The 25,754-nt window shown below is 36.6% G+C and overlaps 2 protein-coding genes across 3 annotated transcripts in view; one reads left to right on the top strand and one right to left on the bottom strand.

Annotated features, from left to right (window-relative positions):
• LOC127430580 (protein Niban 2-like) overlaps positions 1-13,874 on the bottom strand; it is a 36,346-nt gene extending 22,472 nt beyond the window's left edge. Inside the window, exons 1-4 of the mRNA XM_051680439.1 lie at positions 13,497-13,874; positions 1,867-1,997; positions 460-588; positions 96-201 (exon numbers count right to left, since the gene is read on the bottom strand). Coding sequence (XP_051536399.1) covers positions 96-201; positions 460-588; positions 1,867-1,997; positions 13,497-13,551 — 421 coding nt within the window. The 5' untranslated portion in view covers positions 13,552-13,874. The remainder of the gene's footprint in view (positions 1-95; positions 202-459; positions 589-1,866; positions 1,998-13,496) is intronic.
• Positions 13,875-15,011: 1,137 nt separating this feature from the next.
• The window catches only part of LOC127430589 (syntaxin-binding protein 1), a 43,733-nt gene continuing 32,990 nt past the window's right edge, over positions 15,012-25,754 (top strand). Inside the window, exon 1 of one of the 2 annotated variants that reach the window (XM_051680462.1) lies at positions 15,012-15,146. In XM_051680462.1, coding sequence (XP_051536422.1) covers positions 15,110-15,146 — 37 coding nt within the window. In that variant the 5' untranslated portion in view covers positions 15,012-15,109. The remainder of the gene's footprint in view (positions 15,147-25,754) is intronic. The other variant, XM_051680463.1, reaches the window with a different exon arrangement.

Genomic DNA, 25,754 nt, shown 5'->3' with positions numbered 1-25,754 from the left:
AAAATTACAGTAGGAATCTTCACGATTTTTTTTTATTTTTTTTTATCAGTTTAGTTTTGAATACATTTCTTATTTAAAGCCTGCTCATCACTCACCAGGCAGGCTATTGTTGAGAAGCTCCAGATATTCCTCCATAGAGGTCAGGGCTCTGTACCCAGCACAGTTTATGATCCCTTTGGGGTGGAGACCTCGATCATGTGCCTGTAAAGGAAACAGACAGCTCAGAATCACACTGCAGCTGGTCATACATGACCAGTAATAGCACCACGCTCTCGATTTAGGCAAGGCTTAGGAAAAAACAATAAACATCTGTGCTAGATCAAGACTGTGTTCCCTAAAACAAATTTAGTTTACTTTCGTTAACTTTTACAAACTTTTGTTTACTTTTAATTATCGGAGCTGGTCATGTTTGTGCAATGGTCCCAGAAATAAAAAGCCCACTTAGATGTTTACACTCACCGCTTTGCTCTCGTACAAGCCAATGTTGTAGGAGTCACCCACATACAAAAACCGGCTCCTCCATTTCTTACTTTCTTCCAGATACTGAAACAGACCTCCTGAGAAGATGGACTTGTTCTTCAGTGGATCCTGTGGTGGGAACAAACACATTGCAAATGAATGGGAATCGAAATCGTTTTGCTAGATGAAAGTGTGACTAAACATAACACTGGATGGTGTTTAAAAGACCCATTTGAAACATTCCCAACAGATTGGTAACAACAAAAAGGCCTCAAAGCAGCTCTAGACGTATTTATATAACATTGGTGTCACTAATTTAGTCTAAATCAAGAAATAGGTGGAGCAATTGGTACATAAAAGACATTCAGGGTCTGTTATGTCTACAATCAAGACCACAGCTTTGTACCAATTCATACTCATTGAGTACACATGCTTTAAACATAGTTCATCAGTTAATCTTTGAAAGATCAAATATACATCAATCCAAACAAATATCTTCAGGCCCACCTGTCTTGGCTCTCAAAAACACAGGGACTTCAAAATGAAGTATTTTTGTATTCAAAAGGAAAGCGTACAATTCTTCAGAAGCAGTGTGAAAGTGAAAAGAAAGTGTGTGTATGCGGTGGGGTAGGGGGGTTGGGGTCTAACTTAAGACCAAAGCAAAGATAATTTTAGATCTTTATAACCAGGTAAATATTTGTTTAAGCTATTTGTTTGGTTTGTCTAATGGATTTAAAAAAAATTTTTTTCATTAACCAAGATGATGACTCAAGACAAGCGAGATTGCTGTGGGACTACGTCTTCATAAACACGTAAATTAAGCCCAATACTTTTTTTCAAATAGCGGACCCCAAAAATAAATTTCTTTGTTTTTATTTCTCTGTCATTAACAGTTACTGGAGGAGAATGTCCTCAGAAGGAGAGCACTTGACAACGATCCACATCACTTAGAGGAACCAGGCCTCCAGCCAACAAACATTCTTTGAGTGTGTGTGCTATTCAGGGCTTTGTTACAGTTATTTAACATGTCTGAAATATGCTTCACTTCCTTTCGCTGACTTCATGTCGATAAGCATGACCACAGTGAGCCTTCAACATGAGAAGGGAAATGGAACAGCAGGGAAAAAAGGGAAAATCAAAATTGAGATAGAGACAAAGTAAATGCCATGATGGAACAGAAAGGACCACAAAAGACCTAAAAGACATAAAGTGAAACCTTATTCTGAATCGAAAGATGCAAAGGTGTGGATCTGTTTTCAACTTGGGGTGGGCAAAAAACAGGACTATTCAACAGGACTCTTTACAATATTAACTGTATTACTGTAGATCCATGTCCATTGGATCTACGCCCCTGGACAGATATAGATGTGAAATAAAGGCAAAGTTGGGTGTTGACTGGAGTGGTACCTTTCTCTGTAGAAGTTGTGTCTGGGTGTTCCCCCCTCCTTCAATCTCAAAGCGCACACTGTTGAACAGAGCCACAGTATACTGCTGCTCGTGAATCGTCCCAAACTCTGCCATAACGGCACTGGTGCGGGCTAGGTTGGAACAGAAACAAGGGAATGTTATATTTTAATATAAACCACACCACAAGAAAGAAAATCATCACTGCCAATGATTATTCTGGGTTAAACACAAGTTAAGCTCGATCAACAACACTCGTTGCATGCTATTGATTATTATAGAAAATAATTTTGACATTCATTTACAAAAATGTACATCAGTTTGCAAAAACAAACAAAAATGTCCTCACAGGTCCAGGAGCAGAGCGGGGAATGTATCGACCAAAACAGATGCGTGCCGGACCAGCTCCATTCAGAACCCCGGTGCGAGTTAGATGTGTCGCCAGTAAGGCTGGGCGATATATGGAATATTAATTATATAATCTAGATAATTTTGCTGACGATGTCAAACTGAATGTTGTGATTTAATTTGCTTTCATTTGGCCATTAAGTTTCATAAAGAGCGAATCAGTAGACTCATTTTACGATCATTCAGGGCTGCACAATTAATCAAAATAACATAAAAATGGCGAGTCATATGTGATTATTAATCCACAAAAGGCTGCGATTTAAAGACAGATAAATATGGTCTGTGTGTGATTCAGAACAAACTCAGATCAGTTCACGTGTATTGTGAAATCAAAGTAATGCAAGTTCAAGCATTCGCGCAATTCCAAACATTAGTAACTGCTACAAGTTATTATACAAATCTACAAACGCGGCATATAATAACAGAATAGGAGGAGATTACAGTGTTTCAGGAAATGCAGAACATTGTAAACTGTCAAATACACACTGACACTTTCAGTGTCAAAATATAAGCTCCTTGTGAAAAATAAAATAAAATATATAAGCTCCTTGTGAAGTTGAAGTAAATACGACAGCACTTTCAGTGTCAAAATATAAGGCCCAGGTGTAGGTACAGGACAGAAATATTTACTTTTGTATAATGCAAATCTAATAATCAGAATAATGAAATTTCAGCATTATATTATATTAATAAACCTGATGTGTCCCACAGTAATAATTTAGTATTATGCAATGTTCACCTAAGGTTTCGAAGTCAGTGAAGTAGCTTTGCACACCATGTTCATTCACAAAAATGTATTAGTAAAAACATTTGAAGGTAAATAATGCTTTTTATTAAGCTACCATGTATCATTGTATATGAAATATAAATTTAAAGTGCATATAAACGAAAATGATTTAATTTCATTCTCCCGTGTGTTTATTTAATGAAAACTAGTTATTTTTAAATAGATTTTTATTTAATGTCTTTTTTCTTTTTTTGATTTTCTCCCCTTTTTCTCCCCAATTTGGAATGCCCAATTCCAAATGCACTCTAAGTCCTCATGGTGGCATAGTGACTCGCCTCAATCCGGGTGGCGGAGGACGAATCTCAGTTGCCTCCGCGTCTGAGACCGTCAACCCGTGCATCTTATCCCGTGGCTTGTTGAGCGCATTACCATGGAGACATAGCGCATGTGGAGGCTTCACAGCATCCACCGCGGCATCCACGCACAACTCATCACGCGCCCCTCCGAGAGTGAACCACATTATAGCGACCTTGAGGAGGTTACCCCATGTAACTCTATCCTCCCTAGCAACCAGGCCAATTTGGTTGCTTAGGAGACCTGGCTGGAGTCACTCAGCACGCCCTGGGATTCAAACTCGCGAACTCCAGGGGTGGTAGTCAGCGTCTTTACTCGCTGAGCTACCCAGGCCCCACATTATTTAATGTCTTTAAAATATTGAATCTACTTGGCTACAGTGGCAGATTGGATGCAATGATGGTTCCTCTGATTAACACCCCCCCCCCACACACACACACACACTTTTGAGAAGGGAGTTGCTACGCTGGGTGACCTGTATGAAAATGGAGCATTGAGATCCTTTGAAAATATTATACAGCGGTTTAGGATTCCCAGATCTCAATTCTTCAGGTACTTACAGCTGCGCCATCTACTTTGTGCCACCTCTGGGTGTAGTACGCAGCCCCCTAAAGCTGCAGACACTAGAGATGGTAATAGCGGATTTTGGAAAGGGTCACGAGGCTTCAGCATACTATTCCTGGCTAATTCAGAGTCTAGGGGTTGGGGTTTTGACATCTCTTAAGTTATGGGAGAGAGACTTGAATTTAGTATAAGGATGAAGAATGGGGTAGGATTTTTAAAAATGTCAAGTCTATGTCTAGGAATGCAAGGGTGCGCCTCATTCAATTTAAGATTCTGTATCGTTTTATAAGACACACCCACCTGCTGGCGATGCCAATCAGAAGATGGGGACATTGCCCACGTTTTTTGGTATTGTACTAAGATTCAAGAGTTTTGGTCGAGGGTTTAGAGTTATGTCTATGAGATCCTGAACACTCAGATTTCACTCTGCCCCAGACTTTGTATTTTGGGTGATGGGGCATATCATATTTAGATGAAAATTGATTCCGTGTTTTCATGTGCTGATTGTGTTGATTTGAGTTTGGAATCAATAAAAATTGTTAATGAAAAAAAAAAAATCTTTTGAGCCATTTTAGAGCAAATACATAATTATCGAGATATATATTGAATATCATCAATAGGCAATAGGCATGTAAGACATGATACCCCATTATTTTGGACACTATTCCCCATGGACACTTTATTCCCCTTTTTGGACATTTTCTGTTTATTATAATTTCCAATAAATTTCTCTCCGATGCCTGACACTACACCCACTGTGTCTGTCTCTTGCTCACTCTGCCACAGGGCATAAATGTCAACACTTTTTCAACAACTGTCAATTAAGTTAACTTTAACATTAAATATACTATGAATATTCCTTTAAAGCTATATTATGCCTCAGTACAAATTGCTGATTACAGACATCAGTGTGAAAAATATACAAGTATAAACAAGTACAAAAAGTATAACGGTCATAAACCTGTTTAGTTAGTTTAGGTCTTTTGATTGTGAATTGTTCCCAATAGCGGTCAGGCAAGATAACAAAGACGGACATGAACACGCACATGCACACCGTCTAGCATTACCAAACAAAACACTGTAACTTGATCTAAGATTTTTAGTTGGGTAGAAATGGAGTGTGTAATGGAGCGAGTGATAGTCTACTAGCCAACTTTTCATCATAAGCCTGTATACCATAATCAATAAACCATGAAATGCTGTGATTTAATAAATAAAAATATAGGCCTATAGTCCGCATTCAAAGTGAATAGGCGGCACTGTGTTCTGTCTGTAATCTACACATACTACAAGTACGCTTGGGGCTCATGATACAGTGTTTTCAGTGGCCTCAGAGAAGTTCACAAAAATATATAAACACAACAAACCACACTTTGCCATTAACAATTTTTACTGATTCCAAAATTAAAATGAACACAGACAACACATGTAAACACGGAATCAACTTTTATCCATATATGGATAATCTGTAATCTTAAATTGAATGAGGTGCACCATTGCATCCCTAGACATAGACTTGACATTTTTAAAAATCCATCTCCATCTTCTAGTACTAAATTCAGGTCTCTCTCCCATAACTTCTTAAGAGATGTTAGACCCCGTCCCCTAGACTCTGAATTAGCCAGGAATAGTACGCTGAAGCTTCATGACCTTTTCTAAAAGCAGCAAGCACCAAACAAACCACACTTTACTGACAGCAGATGGCACAAGTTAAGGATGCGTTTTTGGATTCAAACAGCTGGACAGAGCTCAACTCAGAATGCAGGGTTCTCGAGATGTGTTTTTCTAAGGTTCAAACTACATTTAACTTGATGAAGCATCCTAAAAACTCTACACTATGCTAGTGTACATAGACGTGTCCTTAGAAAAGCCCTTATAGTACATCGGACAGATTGATGAGTTCAATTGCAAAATGGATTGATGTGGACCTTAGGCCAATAATAAGCTTATGTTCAATGATATGGGAATAAACATGTAAAACATCTATTGCCTTTTAAGAAACACTAATCAATTATTGCCTAATCAATGCTTTACTTGTCTGCCACAATAATGTATTTTAATTATATTACATATTATATAAAAAATTATTTAAATATAATAAATCACCAAGTATACTGCATTGATATTGCAATACTCATATGGAAAAATATTTTGTCTGAGAAAACACTGATCCAATTACAATGGGCATACTGTTTGACACAAAAGAAGACCAAATCATAACATTAGGGAGTTTTTGATAAAGGGGAGAAAGAAAGATGCAAAAACAGTCAAGTTAAAAAAACAAAAACACATAGACACACACTTCTGTGTGAAAATACAAACTAAAATTAAAAGAACTGAGCCTGCAGGCTTATCAGAGCTTTATGAAAAGAAGAAAGGTGCTATTAAGAAGAATTTGTTTATAGTAAGAGAGAATAAATGTTCATGGAAAAAGTGACATATGATTAGAAGCAATCGCAATTGAATACCACATTCAAAGCATCTTGTGGTCTGGTCCAGCAAATGACACCCTCTGCATTTAACATTTAATGTTATGTGAGTCCCACAAGTTTTCTGGTTGTTTCTGGTCTATAGCCTTGGTCTTCCGGTCTTCCATTGATTGTCCGGGGCAGAGTTTGCTTACTTAGCTACAGGCCTAATTTGAGGACAAAATTGTCCCTTAATTTAGCTAAATCTGACAAAAGTCCCCTTTGCGGCTGTGCTAAAACAACTCATAGATAAAAAAGGTGTAGGGTTAGTGAGTAGTAAATATAATTAGCTTTACATAAAAACAAAAAGAAGTCTATGGATTGTCCTCATTTTCAGTAGCTAAACAAGCATGTTTGTGTGAGTGAAAGGAAAGGTGCTTCCATAACAAGAAGGAACAAGGACAGGAACAGGACAGGAGCGGAAATGAAAGAAGGCCATATCTGATGTCAACTCGCATGAACTTAGTACACAACCTTAAATACACATGACCTTCTGTATATTCCGGTTTCAGTGTTTCCCACAGGATTCTGAGAGACTGTGGTGGTTGGACCTCGGACCCTCTAGACTAGAGCATGCTCCCCGTAAGGAATTTTTTTACATTTTAAAGTTAAATGCATAAATCTGGTGCACTTTGAGAGCAAACTTAAGAGGCTAGATCTATGAAGAACTTAGTGCTCTTGTAAACAATTTTGCACTCTAGCAGTAATTTAATCATAAACACATTGGTTGCAGGGCTCGACATTAACGCTTGTCCGGGACAAGTGGATTTTTGAAGGGGCAAGTGAAAGAATTTTACTTGCCCAAACGGACAAGCAGACTGATTAAAACATCAATAACTAAAAAATAACCGGCTATATTTGTGATAGCCTAGGCCTGTGTCACTTTTTAGAAAATTAATATTTTTATTTTGCTTTTGAAATTAACCCAGAGCACGTCATTTTATAATTCGCTAGCAATCTAGTAACAGCTGCGTCTGTTTGATTGACAGGCGGCGTATGTGTGTGTGCTGAACATGTGCGTGTGTTCCGAAAATGCTCATGCTAATGCGCCTGAATGGTCAAATACATTTCAAAACTCTGCCAAAATGCCCGTCTTGGTGAGGTATTCATGTAAACACAGAGAGTGATGTCTAAAGTGAATGTAAACATCGGAGAAAAAAAAGCTGATTTGTATTCAAATGTCAGACTTGTAAGTATAAATGTAAGCTAATAGACCTGCTGCCGTCTAGTGTGTCATCATAATAATCGAGAAAACACTCACTGCTCTTGACTGGGCAACTTTAGTAGCTTTAAAAAGTATTAATGTATTATAATCATACAGTGAATACCAGTAGTAGTTTTATGTTGCATTTCATTCTGAATGTTTATATCAATACTTGATAGCCTACTGCTGTTAAAAACGTTTAAAGCTGTTAAAAAAAGCACTGAATTTTCTTAATTTTTATTTTTTGTTCTATTATTTTTCATTGCTGTTTTTTATTGTTATTTTATTACTGACTGTTTACTAGTCTTGAATAATTACTTAAGAACTTGAAACCATTCTTTCGCACCAAACTACGTTCATCTCTAGGAGACCTTCCTGAGCGGTATGATGGCTGCATGGTCCCATGGTGTTTATACTTGCTTACTACTGTTGTACAGATGAACATGGTACCTTCAGGGGCTTGGAAATTGCTCCCAAGGATGAACCAGACTTGTGGAGGTCCACAATTTTTTTTCTGAGGCTGATTTCTTTTGATTTTCCCATGATGTCATGCAAAGAGGCACTGAGTTTGAAGACAGGTACACCTCCAATTCAGTACACCTCCAATCAGAAGCTTATTGGCTAACTGTCTAAAGTCTTGACATAATTTTCTGGAATTTTCCAAGCTGCATAAAGGCACAGTTAACTTAGTGTGGCAGTGGGGGTATGGTCAAGCGTCCATCCGGAGAGAGAGAAAGCGGTAAGGGTGCTTGCACCTGAGCTAGATTATGTTTAACACCTGTTTCTAATTCCAGTGAGCATGGGGAGAGCGGCATATAAGCAGCCACACCACCAGCAGAGAGGGAGAGAGAGTCTGGCACAAGGAAGGCCACGGTGCTCTTGAAGCTGCTACGTTTAATCTGTTATGTTTGTGAAGCTGATGTGTTTAAGTTACTATGTGCCTGTGAAGCTGACGAGTTTGCAAAGTTGTAAAGCATTGAAGTGGCCGATTAAATGTCCTACCTGAGCCTGGAAAAAACCTGCTTCCCTGTGTTCTCCTTCCCTTCTGTTTATGAGCTGTGTTACACTTAATGTATGCAAACATCTGACCCGCTGGAATTGTGATAGTCAATTAAAAGTGAAACAATCAGTCTGTAAACAATTGTTGGAAAAATTACTCATGTCATGCACAAAGTAGATGTCCTAAACGACTTGCCAAAACTATAGTTTGCTAATATGCAATCTGTGGAGTGGTTAAAAAAACTGAGTTTTAATGACATCAGCCTAAGTGTATGTAAACTTCTGACATCAAATGTACATGGTAGATCTTGCTGCAATAACATGATGAAAAAGTATATCTCATTCCATAGAAGTGTGAGCATCCCTGCTGTAAATAATGGTGTTGGAGGCTTTCCTTTATTTGACTACCAATTGTAACATAATATAATTATCATATGACAAGAGCCTCCTCCCCTACTCAGTGTGGTTTACATTTTTGTCACAGAGAATTGAGTTGATTGCATAGGTACACTATTAGGTTGGGCATCTTAGAACAGTGCCGGAGGTGCATTTTACCAGAATTTGAATAAGAAGCAAATTAAACTCCTGTGAACTTGCCTACAAACAGACACATACAGGACTTCCTGGAGAGTTTAGAATGTCAAAATAAAAGCGTGAGGGTTTAAAAAGTGCACGATTGAAATATGTTACTGTTTTATTTAAAATTAAAAGTCAATAATAATAATAATAATAATAATAACAATAATAACAATTTATTATTAGTAGTAGTAGTATTTGTTTGCATTTTATAACAATATTTAAGTTGAATGGTTCCAAAAAAATAACTGTGTGAATGAAAAGTGGACTGATGTCCTGCAACTAAATTGAACAAAAAGTCTGAATCCTTTAAAGTCCAAAAGCAAGTTGAAACATAAAAAAAAAAAAAAGAAGGCAAAAATAAAACACTGGTTTCTTTTCTACTGAAGACTTGAAGACTGGAAGTACTGTTAATTTTGCTGCTACATTATCCAGTATACTAGTTAATAATAAAGTGTTTCTTAATAAGCTATACATTTATATTGAAATAATGTGTAGATAGAGGTTTGTTTCTCTTTACATATTAAAGAATACTCCCAATTAATTCCACACAACAATGTAAAGATATTCTAAACTGATTATGCAAAAAAACAACACTGGTATCGGCTTGGGATCGGTATCAGCCGATACTGAGATTTCCGATATCGGAAGAGAAAAAGTGGTATCGGTGCATCCCTAGTTATTATGAGAACTGTAAAAATATTTTCATTTCATTATGCAACTGTGGTGGGACAAATTAGACCAGGCCACCACTGTCTAGGTAATTAATGGAAAACACTGGGTTTACTGTACCAAAGTGACAAGATTGCTTTTGGTGTGAAAAAGATAAATATTTAATTAATTTTTTGAACTCTAAATCATGCTTCCGGTCGGCAGGAGTACACGCGTGTGACATACGTTCTCGCGAGTCCTAGATCAACATAACCTGAAAGGCTGCTCAGCAAGGAAGAAGCAACTGCTCCAAAACCGCCGTAAATAAGCCAGCCAAGTGCACATGGGGACAAAGATCTTACTTTTTGGAGAAATGTCCTCTGGTCTAATCAAACAAAAATTGAACTGTGCGTCACAGCCGGAAGAGCAGTGCTGTACAAGTGAGGAGGAACGCTGTACAGTAGCTTGGTTGATTTTGGTTTAGATCTGTATTTATCCATTTCTTTTCTCACAGTGGTGCGTTTGTGTGCTTATCCTGGATGTCTCAACCCAGTGGAGAATGTGAGATAACGTCTGTATCCATGGCAACGCAAATACATCACACGAGAGACCGCATGGACTCCACCCTCACCTGAAGCATTGGATTATAGTTATAAAGTACTTAAATATTGTTCATTTTCACACCAAAAGCGATCGTAAGCTTTAGAAGACATTAATTTAACCGTATTGTCGTACTGATGACGTTTATGCTGACTGTCTGTGATTTTTGGAGCTTCAAATGAGAAATTGCCATTCACTTGCATTTTAAGGACCTACTGAGCTAAGAATTTTTTTTATTTTTCTTCAAATGTGTTCTGGTGAAGAAAGAAAGTCATACACACCTGGGATATCATGAGGGCGAGTAAATAATGAGAGAATTTTCATTTTTGGGTGAACTATCCCTTTAAAAACACTTATGCAATGCATACATAGGTAAAATTTGAAGGAACATGCATATTTTTTTAAATATATTATTTACATTGAAATTTAACTTTTTAAATAGGCTAAAGGATTGTGTTCAATAGCATATTTCCATATTAGCATTTTTTTGCTGCAGTATTGAAATTAGTATCGAAAACTGAATTTTCACTTGTATTGGTACAGAATATCGAAATTTTGGTATCGTGACAACCCTATCAGTAACCTTTTAAAAGATTTTTTTTTTTTTCATCATGGTGGCTGCCAAGTTATGACCACAATACCAGTCGAATACTACTTGCTTTATTAGTGTAAAATTAATTAGTGCACCTTTAAGGGGCTTGACCCTACAACATTCCAATTACCAGCCCCGATCTTTTCCACTACGCCACACCACCCTTAAAAAGCTGCAGCTCTGGTGGGACTTGAACCCACAACCTTTAAATGACCCCTTTCAATCTATATGTCAAATGAGCTATCCGTTGCACCAAGTAACATAAAGCCCAAAAGCTGGCAAAGTCAGCAGATAAGCCGCCATTCACTTTCCATGACAGAAAGTCAGAAAAGTGTGAGACAGAGAGAAAGGCATGAGTGCATGAGGACACCTTGAGAAGATCCTCCCTACCAAATTAAGACAAGTTGAAACCTGCTCTCAAATAACATCCTGCTCTAATAGTGAAATAGCTCACAAGGGAGGTCTAAAGATCTTCAGAGGAATTTCCTGCATTCAAACCTCCCTTCAACCTCCTGACCTCCTGTCCATCTACAGTACTACAGGCATCTTCACAACTGCTCCAGGCTTCAGAAGAACAGGCCACTCTTATAGTCTCTCCCTCTAGAGAGACTAAACACCCTCCCACAATTAAATTTCAGAGCATTGGTGGAATTTAAAGGGTCGTCATCATTTCTTAGGGCCGAGTCAGCAGATAGAGTCAGCATTTTCTGACATCAGCATGAGCGTGGGACCTGCCCTGATCCACCTGCATTAATCCCATGGAAATATTTCACACAAATCAGTTTGGAATGTTGTAATGAGAAAGACAATTGTTTCATGATGTGTCAACTCAAAAACTGACACAAGTCTGAACTATTATCAATGAAAGACTTGGACTGGTACTTCAAACACACACAATGAAAACTATACTCCTCAACCAGTCCTGACTTGTTCTAAGAGATTGTGTGTATGTATTTATGCACTTCACTATAGCATGGGGACAAAACTGTCCCCAAAAGGAGAGCCAAATCTTACGTCTATGGTCTATTCCCTGGAAAAGTTTGTGTTCCCAATTTTCTACTCAGTCAAAAAGGCACATCATTTCTGAATTCTGGGAGGTTGGTTGAGCATTTGTTTACCAAAAACACAGTGTTGGCACATAGCAATAATCTTCCGAAACTCTCTCAAACTGAGTATGTTTCTCTGAAACATGCTTTTCGACAGTCTTCCAATGCAGAAAATTACTTTAAAGAACACTTAGGCTATATTCATCCAGTCCTTTAGTTAGTTACTATGATTGACATGTGGGAACAAGAGGAGAAAAAGAGCAGCCACTGCTTCAAAACACCAAAACCACCACTGACGTCACAAACTATGGATTGGTTACGTTTTCCCACGTCTCAACCGGGTGGCACAGTCCAACTCTGAATTTTTCCTAGAAGATTCTAGGAAAACTCTAAAAGCCTGATTGAACAAACTAAGCAAACCTCAATGGACATAACTGCGGTATTCCATGCCTCTCAGACTACTGGCTGGAAACAAATAAAGCCCTTTAATGAGAAAAACACGTTTCTATTAAAGTACATTATTATTTCCTGTCATGACTGGAAGAGGAACTAATATATGGCCCTGTTAAGGGTGTGTCTCTACAGGTAGATGACAAGTCCTCCAAACCAACCAGAGGGACCACACTAAAGCCATAAGTTAAGTACTAGAAGCTTCAAGCTTCACAGATCACAAAGGAAATCCAAATTGGGAGTGCAACATTAAACAAAGACTTTGATATTTATTTTACTGACACCTTTTCCCCACAATTGCTAACAGTTTTAGAGGTATAAGGGGGACATTTCAGTTGAGGATGCAAAAACTACTATTAATGCACTATTAATATCAAAAGATAGACTGACTGAGTACAACTGGCTAAGAGACAACTATGTTGTTGCCAAAAGACATTTCTTGGCATAAGGATAATAAAATTCAATAGGATGGGCAATATCTCAGAGAAAGTGTTGCCAAGATAAACGTTACTAAACATTCTCTCAAAAGCAAGTCATCTAGACCTGAAAGAAGGATTCATTAAATGTTCTTTAACTATTTTAATAGTAATCAATTTTGAACCATAATCAACCTAAATATCTAATTTATGCTCAAATGGTTCAAAACAACGTAATTTATGGAACACAAAAGGCTGTTTCGCACTTAAATAGTACTGGTATTGTTACAAACTGAAAACCCCAAACATTTTCCCTAAAGAGAGTAGATTTTAAGAACATTTCTAGATTATATTTGGGTGAACAATCCTGTAGACCATCACATGTGGAAGGTTGCATTGGTATGAAAACTTCTGACAAGACTAAAATTCAATATAATTCTTAAAGAACTGTAAAGATATAGCAGGTTGCTGTGCTTACACTCACAATGCCCTTTAAGATTTTAGTGTACGTATGCCTTCTTATTGGTTCGACTTTTTAAAAATATATATATTTTTAAAAGAACACAAACGCGTCTCACCTGTAATCATCTCGCGCTTGCCCTCGTCCAGGTTGGTTGAAATCACGTCACCCATTATGGCGATTTAAGTGAAAAATGACAGATATTGTGGAAAGTTCCTTGAGATTTAAGACTTGCGTTAAAGAGGAAAACACTTGAGAGACGTGTCCTTTGAGTCTTCTGAGAAACACATCCCCAGAGAGCAGAATCAGCTCCACAGATCGGGGTGAGTAACTTCAGTATGGCGCGTGTTTTGCATTTACATGAGACTACTTTACTGACAGAGTTGCGCGCGCGACGAGGAACCGTGTGAGAAAAGTGTGAGTCATTTAAACTTGTTCAGTCAAATGAGATACACTCAGAGAGTATGGTCTACTGAGCTCGACACACCCAACTTCACCATAACAAACCTGTTGTATCGCAGCTGCTATTTTAGAGCGGCTGATACGATCTGGTAATGGCGCAACACAAAAGGGCGTTTGTAAAATGACTGGCTTGCTTGCTTTGTTTTATTATTATTTTGTTTATTATTATTACTATTATTATTATTATTATTATTATTATTATTAAAAGGGAATCATTTTCGTTTTAAAAGTAAAGAAAAGGTATTGAATTGTATTTTATCATCCTGATCTTTTTAATAATTAGTTTGAAGCCTATGAGGCTTGCTCTGCCTTCTTTTTATGTCAGGTAAATACAAAAATAATTACAGAAATAAATACATTAGCAGGGCCTATGTATAATATTTATTTTTTTATCAGTGAACACCATATATGAACATACATATATTGCCATATATCAGATTTGTGAATGGGAAATAAGATATTAATAAATTAATAATAAGAGATTAATAATTATTAATTAAATTAATTATCTGTAATTTGTTATTGAATTTTATACATTTAATTAACTGTTATTAATTAAATTAATGTATTAAATTCAATAAAAAAATTAATTCATAAAAAAAATGTAAAAAAATAAAATAAAATATTCAGGACCACTTTTAGGCCTACTTTAAAAAAAGATTTGGTTTTAGAAAAGGAGGCAATAATGGCAATTCTGTTTCGACGAACTGTAGCGCCCTGTTGTGGACCAAATTGGTAACTGACTAAATGCTGCATTGGACCATGCAGTTTTCATCACACGAAGGCAATGATGCAATAATAAAATAAAATAAAATATTGTTACAGTTGTCTTTAAATTACCTATTCGTGTATGAAATGTAGTTAAGTTAACTAGTATCGCTTAGTATTGGAAGCTCACTGCAGAAATTTTTCCGAATAAGGAAACCTTTAATTAAACGTCTTTGCAACAATGTTAAACCTTTAGTTGCTTTTCAAAATCACTAGTGACTTTATGATGAGAGACCCAATGTCTTAATCAAGTAGTGGCCAATAAACACGTAAAACAGGTGCATTGGAGAAGGGCAACGATGTTTTACAATCTTCATTCATAATGACATGGTAAATAATCGGGGAATGTAGAAAGAATAAGAGCTATAAGAGCAGGGAGGGGCTGATACGCAGTGACGAATCCCCGCAGTCAGCTGCTGTGTGAGGTGCACTTCATCCATCGCTTTGCCAGAGACAGCAAGAGGAGGAGAGGAAGTAAAACACAGCACACTCAGGAGCATCATGGCACCGATTGGATTAAAGGCGGTCGTTGGAGAAAGTAAGATCATGCTAACTATCAACTACTGAGATTTTATACACTTGTCTTGAGGTTTAACCAAATAGATATGTTGAATTTCATAGTATAGGCCCATTATTGTATGTGTCCTTAGTGCTCCTTGCGTTTTTGGTTCCCCCTGGATGCGGCTGGTTGTTACCCTGCCATTGTGCTGAGCGGTGAGGACATTTATTACAGGGACGCACCGTTGCGCATTGTGCATCAGTGGAACATGACAAAAACGCGCTTTCCCCCCTATGTTTGTTTGGTTTAAATCAGAAATATTTAGCAGGAGAACCAGACTGTCATCAAAAACGCTTGATGCACTGGTGTAAAGATGGTCCTACATAGAAACGCCCTATTCTGAATCTGCATGGACATTTATGGAATTACGCAGGGCTGTGTCGACGGGACCACAGCGATTTTATTTTATTCAGATTAGCATCCCAATGATCAAACAATTGTATATTGATGAGAAAACAACTACCTACGGCACTGAAAGATTAGGCTAATGTATGCGTTTAGTCAAAGCCTCACCCCTATGATTGATCACCAGTGCAATAGCTATATTGCATTGCGTAAAACTCCAGCTGGTGAACTGATCTGCCAAGGGAAAAGTGCCCGTGGTTTTAACACGAATGCAGCTGGCTTGCATCTCCGTGAATTTCCAAATGGATCATTAAATGGCGGAGTGCTTCTCGTTCGGTTTAAGAGTGGAAAATGAGAGCACCAAATGCGCATCCCTGAGATTTGTAGCTGTAATTTCCGTTTGCCATATTGGTCTTTGCTATGTATAGCCTAATGCATAACTGGATGACCACAGAGAGATCATTTAGGACCAGAATGGCGTTTAGAAGCGACAGATTGTTGGTTGTTGTAGGTGTTTTATAATTTTAGAGAAATGTGTTTGGCTTAATGCATGGAAAACGAGATAATTGTGTAGGAATAATGCTATCCAAAAGGTCGTTCTCTTTTGGAGATTTCAGGCCTCGATTGATTGCTTATAATTGATATAAATGAATTTTGCCATAAGCACAAAAGTCAGTACTTACAATTTAGATTCATGAAGCATTTCATATTTTAAGCATTGACAAATGCCTCATACAATTAAATATATGGATATATATATATATATATATATATTTCTATATTTACTGCACTATATATATATATATATATATATACACACACACACACACACAACATTTAATTTAATGTATGAATATGTATTTAATATAGAAAGATATCATATATATATATATATATATATATATATATATATATATATATATATATATATATATATATATATATATATATACACACACACACACACACACACACATTATATTTAATTCATATTAACTTTATATAATAAATGAAATAATAAATTTAATAAATTATTATGGAAATTAATAATTAAAGATTCATAAATCATTTTTATTAATTAAATAAAACAAAATTGTCCAGGACTGTATTTTGTAAAATTGAAAGATATGTAGGGTATCCCACTGGGTTTAATAATTGCTTTTTGGAAAATTAAATCAAATATATTATTTATATTTAGATTAAGTGTGCTGTATTCAATATGTACACAGAACATTATTTTTTATTTTTAAACATATTAACCGCATATTAACATTTCAAATGGCAATTCTCATTTGTGTTTAGAATTATTATATAATTCATAATTTAATTGTTTGCAATAGCCTTTCAGTGACATTTGCACTGTAAAAAAATCTTTATATTTTGAATTTTGTTTATTTAATATACACAACATTTAATTTAATGTATGAATATGTATTTAATATAGAAAGATATCATACAAAAATAGCATTCAGCAATAATAGCCTACTGTGAAAGCAACAAAAATATTTTACAGTGTGTCTAATGTTGTCAACAAATCTTATGCTAAATCCACATTAAAATTATGGAAAACCCAACAGACTTACATACTGTGAAAATGCTGTTGCATTGTTCATTGCAACTGAATGGGTATACACACAGGCACGCACTCAATATTGACTGCAATCTGATACATATAGCCCTGATAAAAGGCACAAGCGCACTGAGCACTTGCTCTGCATTCACTTTTCCTCACACGCGGGATGGATTGGTTTTGGTGTGGTTTGATGCACACAGTGTATGTGTGTAGTGTTGGTCTCACTGTCTACTGCTGGGACACAAGATCCAGCACACATATCCGGACACAGGGTCAAATATTAAAGAGCAAATGGAAGAGAGCCAAGTGTTGTCTCAAGACAAGACTGGCCAAATGCATGTGGGATGGATGGAGTTTTTGCAGTATCCACAGGGAAACCTTTTTGAGCGTTGTAGGATGCAAATGTAAGACATGGAGTAGACACGGAAAGCATCTGTGTGAATGACAAAAGGGTCATTCTAAAGGGTCTTTCAAAGACATTAGATTTGTTCTGAACGAATTTGTTGCTCTATTTGTTGATCCATTTTCATGAATTGTGCCTTCTATACCCTACTTACCAGGTTTTGTAAATTACATTCAAAATTGAGCCTTTATGGAAACATGTTCTTCTTCTATTTCTCCACAAATCTCTGTGCAGAGAAGATTTTGACTATATACTGGAAACCCATCAGCTGATGTAATTATCTGCACTCTTTTGATGCTAAAATACTCAGCCTACTGTAGTTTACTAATACCAAGGCAGTCTATAATGCCTGGAGAGAGCCATCATTCCTGTTCATCTAAATGACAGTTGCTTGGCTGGCACATGCAGCCCCAATAGTACGTAACTGCAGGAAAATGATAACGCTGATTGGCTGATGGAACCTCAAGAACACACAGTCACAAGCCCTTTATAAGCCATTCATTAGAACTGGTGAAACATCTATATAATGACATTTTTGCATTTATTGCTTTTATTTATGTTGCAAAAAAAAAAAAAAAAAAAAAAAAAAAAACAATCAGAATATATGCTTTTTTCAATGGAAAAAATGACACCTGGAGGGAATGAAAAATATCGCAGTCTTCATAATACACCAACACAGACACAAAACCTGGTATGTGACACTCCTTTTAATGACGACGCTTTCTTTTCATCTGTAGCATTCAAGGGCACAACAGCAGAAGATGTATTGAGACGAGAGTCCTTGATCATAGTGTTTATGAGTCAGTGTGCCTTACAGCAAACATATGATTCATGCTCGACTTGAACTAAGGACATTCATAACGCACAAGTATCAGGTGGAGAGAGAGTCCAGTCCCTTTCACGCCATGCATATGACATAGGCCATGTTCAGAATGGAATACTTGTTTACTACTTATCAAATGCTGTGTAGTATACACTGTATACTGTTTACTTTTTAAATTACTGCCTGAAAAATGTTTAAACAATTGTATGCTCACATAACCTAATCTTAATACATTTGATTGCTGTCCAGTCATAATCTTGGATATAAAAGTGGTTATTTTGCTGGTTTAATTAAATAAAAAATGTATCAGTCTGATCAAATAGTAAGTTAAGAAAGAGAGGTGAAAAACTGCAGCTCTAATTCTGTCTGGTTCAGTTATCACACTAGAAATGGAAGGTCAAGTTGATGGCATGACATTGTGAGATACAGTGTTCAGTGCAGTGTGCTTTGCTGTATAATGCACATCCGGGTATTTCATGCACACTATATACATACTATGTAATGCAGAAACAGTAAGAGTTGGATGTTTGTATGCTATTCCAAACATAGCCATATAGGCCTTTGTATTGAGTGTCATTTGTGATGTCACATTGAACAGCTGTTAATGTTCTCCAATAACAGAGCTGGTGAGTGCAAATCCAGTGTGGCAAATTGCCTCTTTATTGATTTAGAATTGTGTTCAGTAGCTACTGATGGTCTCGCTTTCTGCTCCTTTACAATACACAAGCAAACCTCCTTTACGTCGTATATATAGAACCTATCGAACAGATACACAAACCAGGATAGAAATAGCAGATGGTGAGAATCTATTATTCAGGCATCAGATCCTTCCCTGTAAGTGTTGTTAAGGGAGAGAGAGAGAGAGAAGATACAGATGTATAAATAAATAAGAAAAGAAGAAAATCAGAGGAAGCAAAATCTCACTGAGAAAGTTGATGGGGTTAAATTAATCGATGAGTAGAATTAAAGAGAGTAGCAAAAACTAGACTAGAACTTTACATTTTCTAAAAAATAAAAAATAATAATAAAAAAAGGTGTTTGCACATGCAAATCTCACACCACAATGCTTCAGTGTTGTGGGTGGTTTTTACTGCATTGCTCAGTGGTTTCTTACTGGCCCAAGTCAAAAGAGCCCACCCCAACATCTCTCTAATGTTCTGGTCCCTAGATATGGTTTAGATACCTCCTTTAATGCAAGTCTATTTATCATCCACCATGCAAAAATTGTATGTCCAATCAGTAAGAAGAGTCAGTAACTACGTTTCCATCCAAGGATTTTTGCGAAAAAAGTTTAAGACTATAAACTATAAGAACTATTTGTCCAATGAGTTCACTTTCAGAAAACAAGCTTTTGAACCTTTTAAAACTTTTAAATCTTTTAAATCTAACCCTCTTTACCTTGGATCGCATTTGCTGAGCTTCTTCAGAAAATGTAAATTGCATTATGACGCTAAAATTAATTTTAGATGATAATCAAGTTCAGTTGGTTGTTAAAAGTTGTGGGACAAATATACGGGACATAATGCAGTTGAGATGGCAATGCTTTAGATTAGATGATTGTTCAATATAGCCTACTGAATATCAGGAATGTATCATATGTAAACCCTGATATTACACTGCATCAGTTTCTCTTTACTAGCTGTGCACACAACATATACACATCGATGGATGGTCCTTATAAGACCGAAAATGTCCCCATTACTTGGTGCAAGTTGCCAGTTTGAACATGGCCATGACGATTCGCTTTCGGGTCGGAACCGGTGGCAACCTGCGATAGGCACAACATCAGGACCAATATTACAGTCCTATCAGAAGGGCAGCTGTTCCCTTTTGATTGCAATTCCTCGTCGTCTGATTGCATTTATTTGTGAAATTAAAATGACAATAAGCTGGCTAATTTCAATGAATTGTCTCAATACTTTCCCCATTTTACCAAAACTTTGGAGGAAAAAAATTAGGGACATCTGGGAGGCGAATAAACACACATTTCTGAATGGAAATGGCTTAAACATTGACCTCAAATTAAACTCTGTGAAATAAGGAAATAAGACATTTTCTCAAAGAATATGGAAATCTTAGGGAGAGAAAAAAGGGAAAGAAAAAAATACTCTTGTTTTGAATTATTTAAGAGGCTCTGAATTTTTTTAAAATTGTTACATAAAACACAGCACAGGCTTTAACGTGAATGCACAGTGTGGATTTTCTTTTCACATATTTTTAGCAACATATTCAAACTTGGTCTTATAGAAACACATTACTATGCCAATGTTTTTGCTAATTTATTTTTACATGGCTTGTTATGTGTATCGTGGCATTTTACTGGGGAGATAAACTCAATTAGAGGTTCTAAAACAACTACTTTTATTTACTTTTTGCCCTGTTCCACACACAATTGTTATAACATCAAAACACTTTTACTATAGCACATGACTTATAAAGCAATACATTTTAAAGTTTGCATTACATAACCATCTACATTTAGAAGCTTGTTCGAAATTGCGTTATAGCTCAACTAATAGAGCATTGCACCTGTGATGCAAAGGACCTGAAGAGCACGAAGTGAGTTGACAAGCCTACATGAGTCGACATGTAAGCCTAAAGTGTCATAAATGTCACATTTGCTTTTTCTGACACTATCAATTGGGTTTAGGTTTAGGGTAGGGAGGTAGATTTCTGTTATTTAAAATTCAATAGAACATTAACCTTTAAAACCTCATCTGTTTGGGAGAAAATGTAACTCACTTTTAGCACTACTACATGAACCCCATAATATCATTTTGCAAAAAGGTCGCCACAGTCAAGCAATTTTCAGATCAGGCTTATACAGTATATTCAGTTGTATCATATTCTGATCTTTAATTTCTCTATTTAGATTTTCCAAACATGTTCCATAAAGTTATATTGCATTAAACAATACATTTTCGAAATGTAATAGAATATATCATTATTTCTTCTTTCAGGATTGATTAAATTCCCAAACAAAACAGTATAATGGTGTAAAGTTATGTATCAGATGGACAGTAATAGTACTTTGATATAACATGGTACTGAATGATTACAATATTCATGTACCATGGTATTTACATGGTTCTCCAAGGTGCTTCAAAGAATACCATGGCACTACCATGTTACATGTTTAAAAACCTTTATATTACCATGGTACATATCCAAAACCATTGTATTAGCAATATTAAATGGTTGTATTAGCAATATAAAAATGGTTGTATTATCAAAGTACATGTCCAAAAACCATTGTATTTACCTTGGAACTGTATGTGTCCAAAAACTATTATATTAGTATGGTACATATCAAAGAATCATTGCACAGTATTACCATGGTAGGTGTCCAATAAACATAGGTGTGCTGGTATTCTGTTAAAATTGATTTAAAATAATAATAATAATTATTATTATTTACTGTTCATCTTCAGAGTTTTAGCCTTTTAATGAGTGAAATGCACTCTTTAATATTTTTATTATATGACTAATTTCTGCAAAACAGACTTCAACATACTTTGATTTCTCCACTTACCACTTTAAACCAAAGATTGCACTGCATTGCCTGTGAGCTATTTGCAGTACTCTACCATAATGAAAAAGCACCATTGGCTTGGCATAGAGGTCTATAGCATCACTACTATTCCTCTTTCAAAAAGCTCTGTTGCGTTTTTTATTAGACGAAACTTACCAGGGAGCAAGAGATGTGTTGCGTAACGACTCGGCATGCTGAAATTCTATACCAGCAGGACAACAAACAAACATCTCACTGTGCATCTGTGTGAATGGATGTGAGTGGGTGCGTGCTCTGTCCTTGGACTCTGTGACGTTGGTTGGGGTTCATTGGAGCATCGTCTGTCTGTTATACAAGGACATGGACAACATTTGATAGTCACCTTCACAAAGGCATTATCTGCGACTATGCGCATAGACCGCACAGCAGTATGACTGACAACCAATTCAATGAGAACCAATTATGTTGAAAATAGTCTCTTTTTATTTACAGATTTATAGAATGTCTCAATACGAAATATACATTTAGTTTCTGCTTGTAATCTGACGCAGTGCTATTAAAGGTTTGGTTCGTCCAAAAATTACAATTCTGTCATAATGTTTTTTGTTACAAACCTGTATGACTTTATTTTTTCATTGAAAAATATGTTTGACAATGTTAAAGACAATCTTTTTTTAACATAAATTAAAGTAAATGGTGACTGTAAAATTCTGCTTTTTCCTTTTATGTTCCATGGGAGAAAATCATACAGATTTGGAACATGAGGGTGAGTAAATGATGGCAGAAGGTTTATTTTTGGATGAACTATCCCTTTAATAGTGACCCTTACTTTAATAATTAGAAAGATAATTTTCTTTTGGAAAAATGGCATGCCACTGATGCAACCATGTAATGCATCATAAATAGAAAACATGAAACCTTAAAACCTTGAGGTTTCCAGGGATTTTATCCACATCGGAAAATCAAAACAGATTCAGAAGGATAAGATAAAATGCCAACTGTCTCTTTATGGAAAATGGCTGTAAATTTCCAGAGAGAGTGAACATAAAAGTGGGTCATGAGAGCTCCCTCGGGGGAGCCTGGGAATTTAGAGGGTTAAATCTGCAGTGATGAGCGGTTATACAGTTTTCTACACTGACCCATAGTCAAACACACTAAACCATCAGCGACTGTATCAAACCAAATGACCGTACCAAAGATATCTTTAATTACAGCTGTAAGCTAATGCTAAGTTTAACCGAACGTCTGCTTTTACTGCAAACTTCAGCTGTGCTGTGGCGAATATAAGGCGTTCTATGTAATTAAGGCATCTTACATTAAGTTTAAATATGAAGAGTGAAGAGCTAAAGTGAGATTAGACTGCAGTTGGCACACTCAGGAGAGAGGTTTAGTGTTTAAGTGAGGAAAGTGTTCACTGAGACATGGAGACAGAAACAGCTGGTAATTTTGGTGTAGGAACCAAGCTGGGTGCTCCTATGGGGGCATGCACTTCCATTCACCTTCTTTATACAGTAAGTGATACAGAGATCTGCCTGGCATGAACTAGGAGAATGTGTTTATTTGTAAAGCTTGGTTCAGTTTTTTTTTATTTTTTATTTTTTTATATTGTGATGTTTAAGATGAAGTTTGATGTTAGCTTGACAAAGCCTTATCAGACGTTTAAAAGCCTGCTTTGAAAGTTTGGTGAATGTAACTTGAAAGCTCCAGTAGCAGTTAGTCACACATTTCCAATAAAAGTCCATGGGATTTTAGTGATTTTTAATTGTTCGCAATGCAAAAACACAAAAATCAGTTTGTAGCAACCCGTCACAACAGGCTGAAGGACTGTGCAGAGATGATGTAGCTTGGTGGTTGTTGGGAAATATACATTGAGAAACTCTGGTCTTGGTTCAGGGATTTTGGGAAAAAAACCCTAACCCAAATGTGTACAATAACAGTATGTTTGTCAAGCAAACAAAATTTGCTGATGGATATTTCACCCTGATCATATTGTAAACCTTAGTTTTCTGTCCCCCCTGATGCTTTTTGATATACTTAATTATTGATCAGGTGTGACTGATTGGGCCGTATCAGTGCCCATCAGATAATGAATTTCGGGCACAGCTAATAGGACGAATCAAGAAATCTAGAGCCCGCAATCTGGCATACTATACTCAAAATGAAAGTCCACTCAACTACATAGTATGTCTGGATTTATACCTGATTATATTGCTCTTCTCCATTGTTGGATGAATTATTGCTATCATGATCAATAAAATGTACGAAAACATATCTTTTTAATACAATTCTGTTTTTTTTTAATAAGGCACAATCTATAATAAGCCTAATTTACATAGAAATGAGGTGTGTTTGGGCCAAAAAGAATGACAGTGAGCGTGTTTACATGCACTTACAATGTTTATCGAGGTAAGGTCATAAACGGTTTAAGCATAAACTGATCTGCACAAATAGATTTTTGTCCATTACCCCAGTTTTGCTCTGCATGTAAACACCTTTACTGCAGTTCTTACCGGCTCATCCAATGTGTACGAGTGTTGTGCGCATACCTGTTTACATTTACATTTTTTGGAATAAGCTGATTTTTGCCAGTTATCTGCATATTGGTGCTCATATAAATTCATTTTAATTTAAATTTAAATACTCACAGCACAGTGCCTACTCATGGTGCAGTGCCCAAATGCTTATTGATCAAATACTCATTGATTGATCAGGCCATATGACAGAACCAGTTGGTGCTTGGTGTCCTTAAATGTCAGACACTGCATATGTAACCGGTCCTGCTCGCCCCGCTCCGAACGGGACTCGAACCGGCATCTCCGACGTGGGAGGCAGGCGCGCTAACAAGGAGGCTAAAAGCTACAGCCGCTAGCGTCAGTCGCTAGTGCACCTCTTGAGGTCAGGAGAGTGAAGTTTACACACTGCACAGCTATCTACCAGCTGGCTCCCGTTACACATAACTATCCCTAAGATGCCCTAACCATTTAGGATGATGAATTTTAGGCAAAGCAAATGGGTTAAAAAAAAAAAATCAAGAAATGGGGCAAAAAGAATTGCCGCCCTAGCGGTAGATAAAAGCCATAAACCTGAAGGTCTCTCGCACATACATACAGTTCTGTTTAGATTGCAGTGAATTAGTTTAAGTGACCCAGAAGGGAAAACAGTCTCTGCAGCTGTCTCTGCTGTCTTTTGCTCTGTTGACACCCTTTCACACCCCCTTTCTACCCTGTGTTTGACTCCATGGCAACTACTATTTGCTTTTATACACATTCTTAATGGGGAAAAGCCCATTCAGACCTGTGATTTCAAACATAACCTTTGCCTAACATATAGTGCATCTAAATGTATTTTACTGATTGATCCAATTATAATGATCTTGCATTAGTGTCATTTTCCAATCCAGTTGATCTGACTGATCCTGAATGGCATCAGTTAAATCATGCCTGCTGCTGTACACATTATTTAGCACCTTACTGAGAAAATAAATGCTGAAGCCATTGCAATGACAAACTAGCCAATAGACTGCGGTACATTTTATTACCCAATATGAGGAGCATAAAAATAAAAGACAAATTTCATTAACTTGGACCCTGCAGTCTGTATAATTTAATTCAGTGTAACTCTTCCAACTCAAATTATATTTTTGCTGCATGGCAGGAAATCATCTTGAGGATGCCACAGATCAGCAAGGATGCAAAATCCATATATTGAGTGGTCACCATATAAGAAATTGGAAAATCCATGAAGCTGCAAGTTTTATGATGCCTTTTTAAATTCATAGTGACTGTTTTGGCTTTAGGATATATATTGCAGAAGGTTTAGGTAAGGCTGTTTTTGACATTCATTGTGTCCTTCTGTTTTTTTCCCATTCACTTGCAGCAATAACCCTGATTTGTAAAGTGAAATGGACTTTACTTTAGTCCTAGAAGCTTGGC

The sequence above is a fragment of the Myxocyprinus asiaticus genome, chromosome 40 (genome assembly GCF_019703515.2).
Source record: "Myxocyprinus asiaticus isolate MX2 ecotype Aquarium Trade chromosome 40, UBuf_Myxa_2, whole genome shotgun sequence".
In the NCBI taxonomy this organism is placed as follows: domain Eukaryota; kingdom Metazoa; phylum Chordata; class Actinopteri; order Cypriniformes; family Catostomidae; genus Myxocyprinus; species Myxocyprinus asiaticus.
This window is presented reverse-complemented; position numbering and strand designations above follow the sequence as displayed.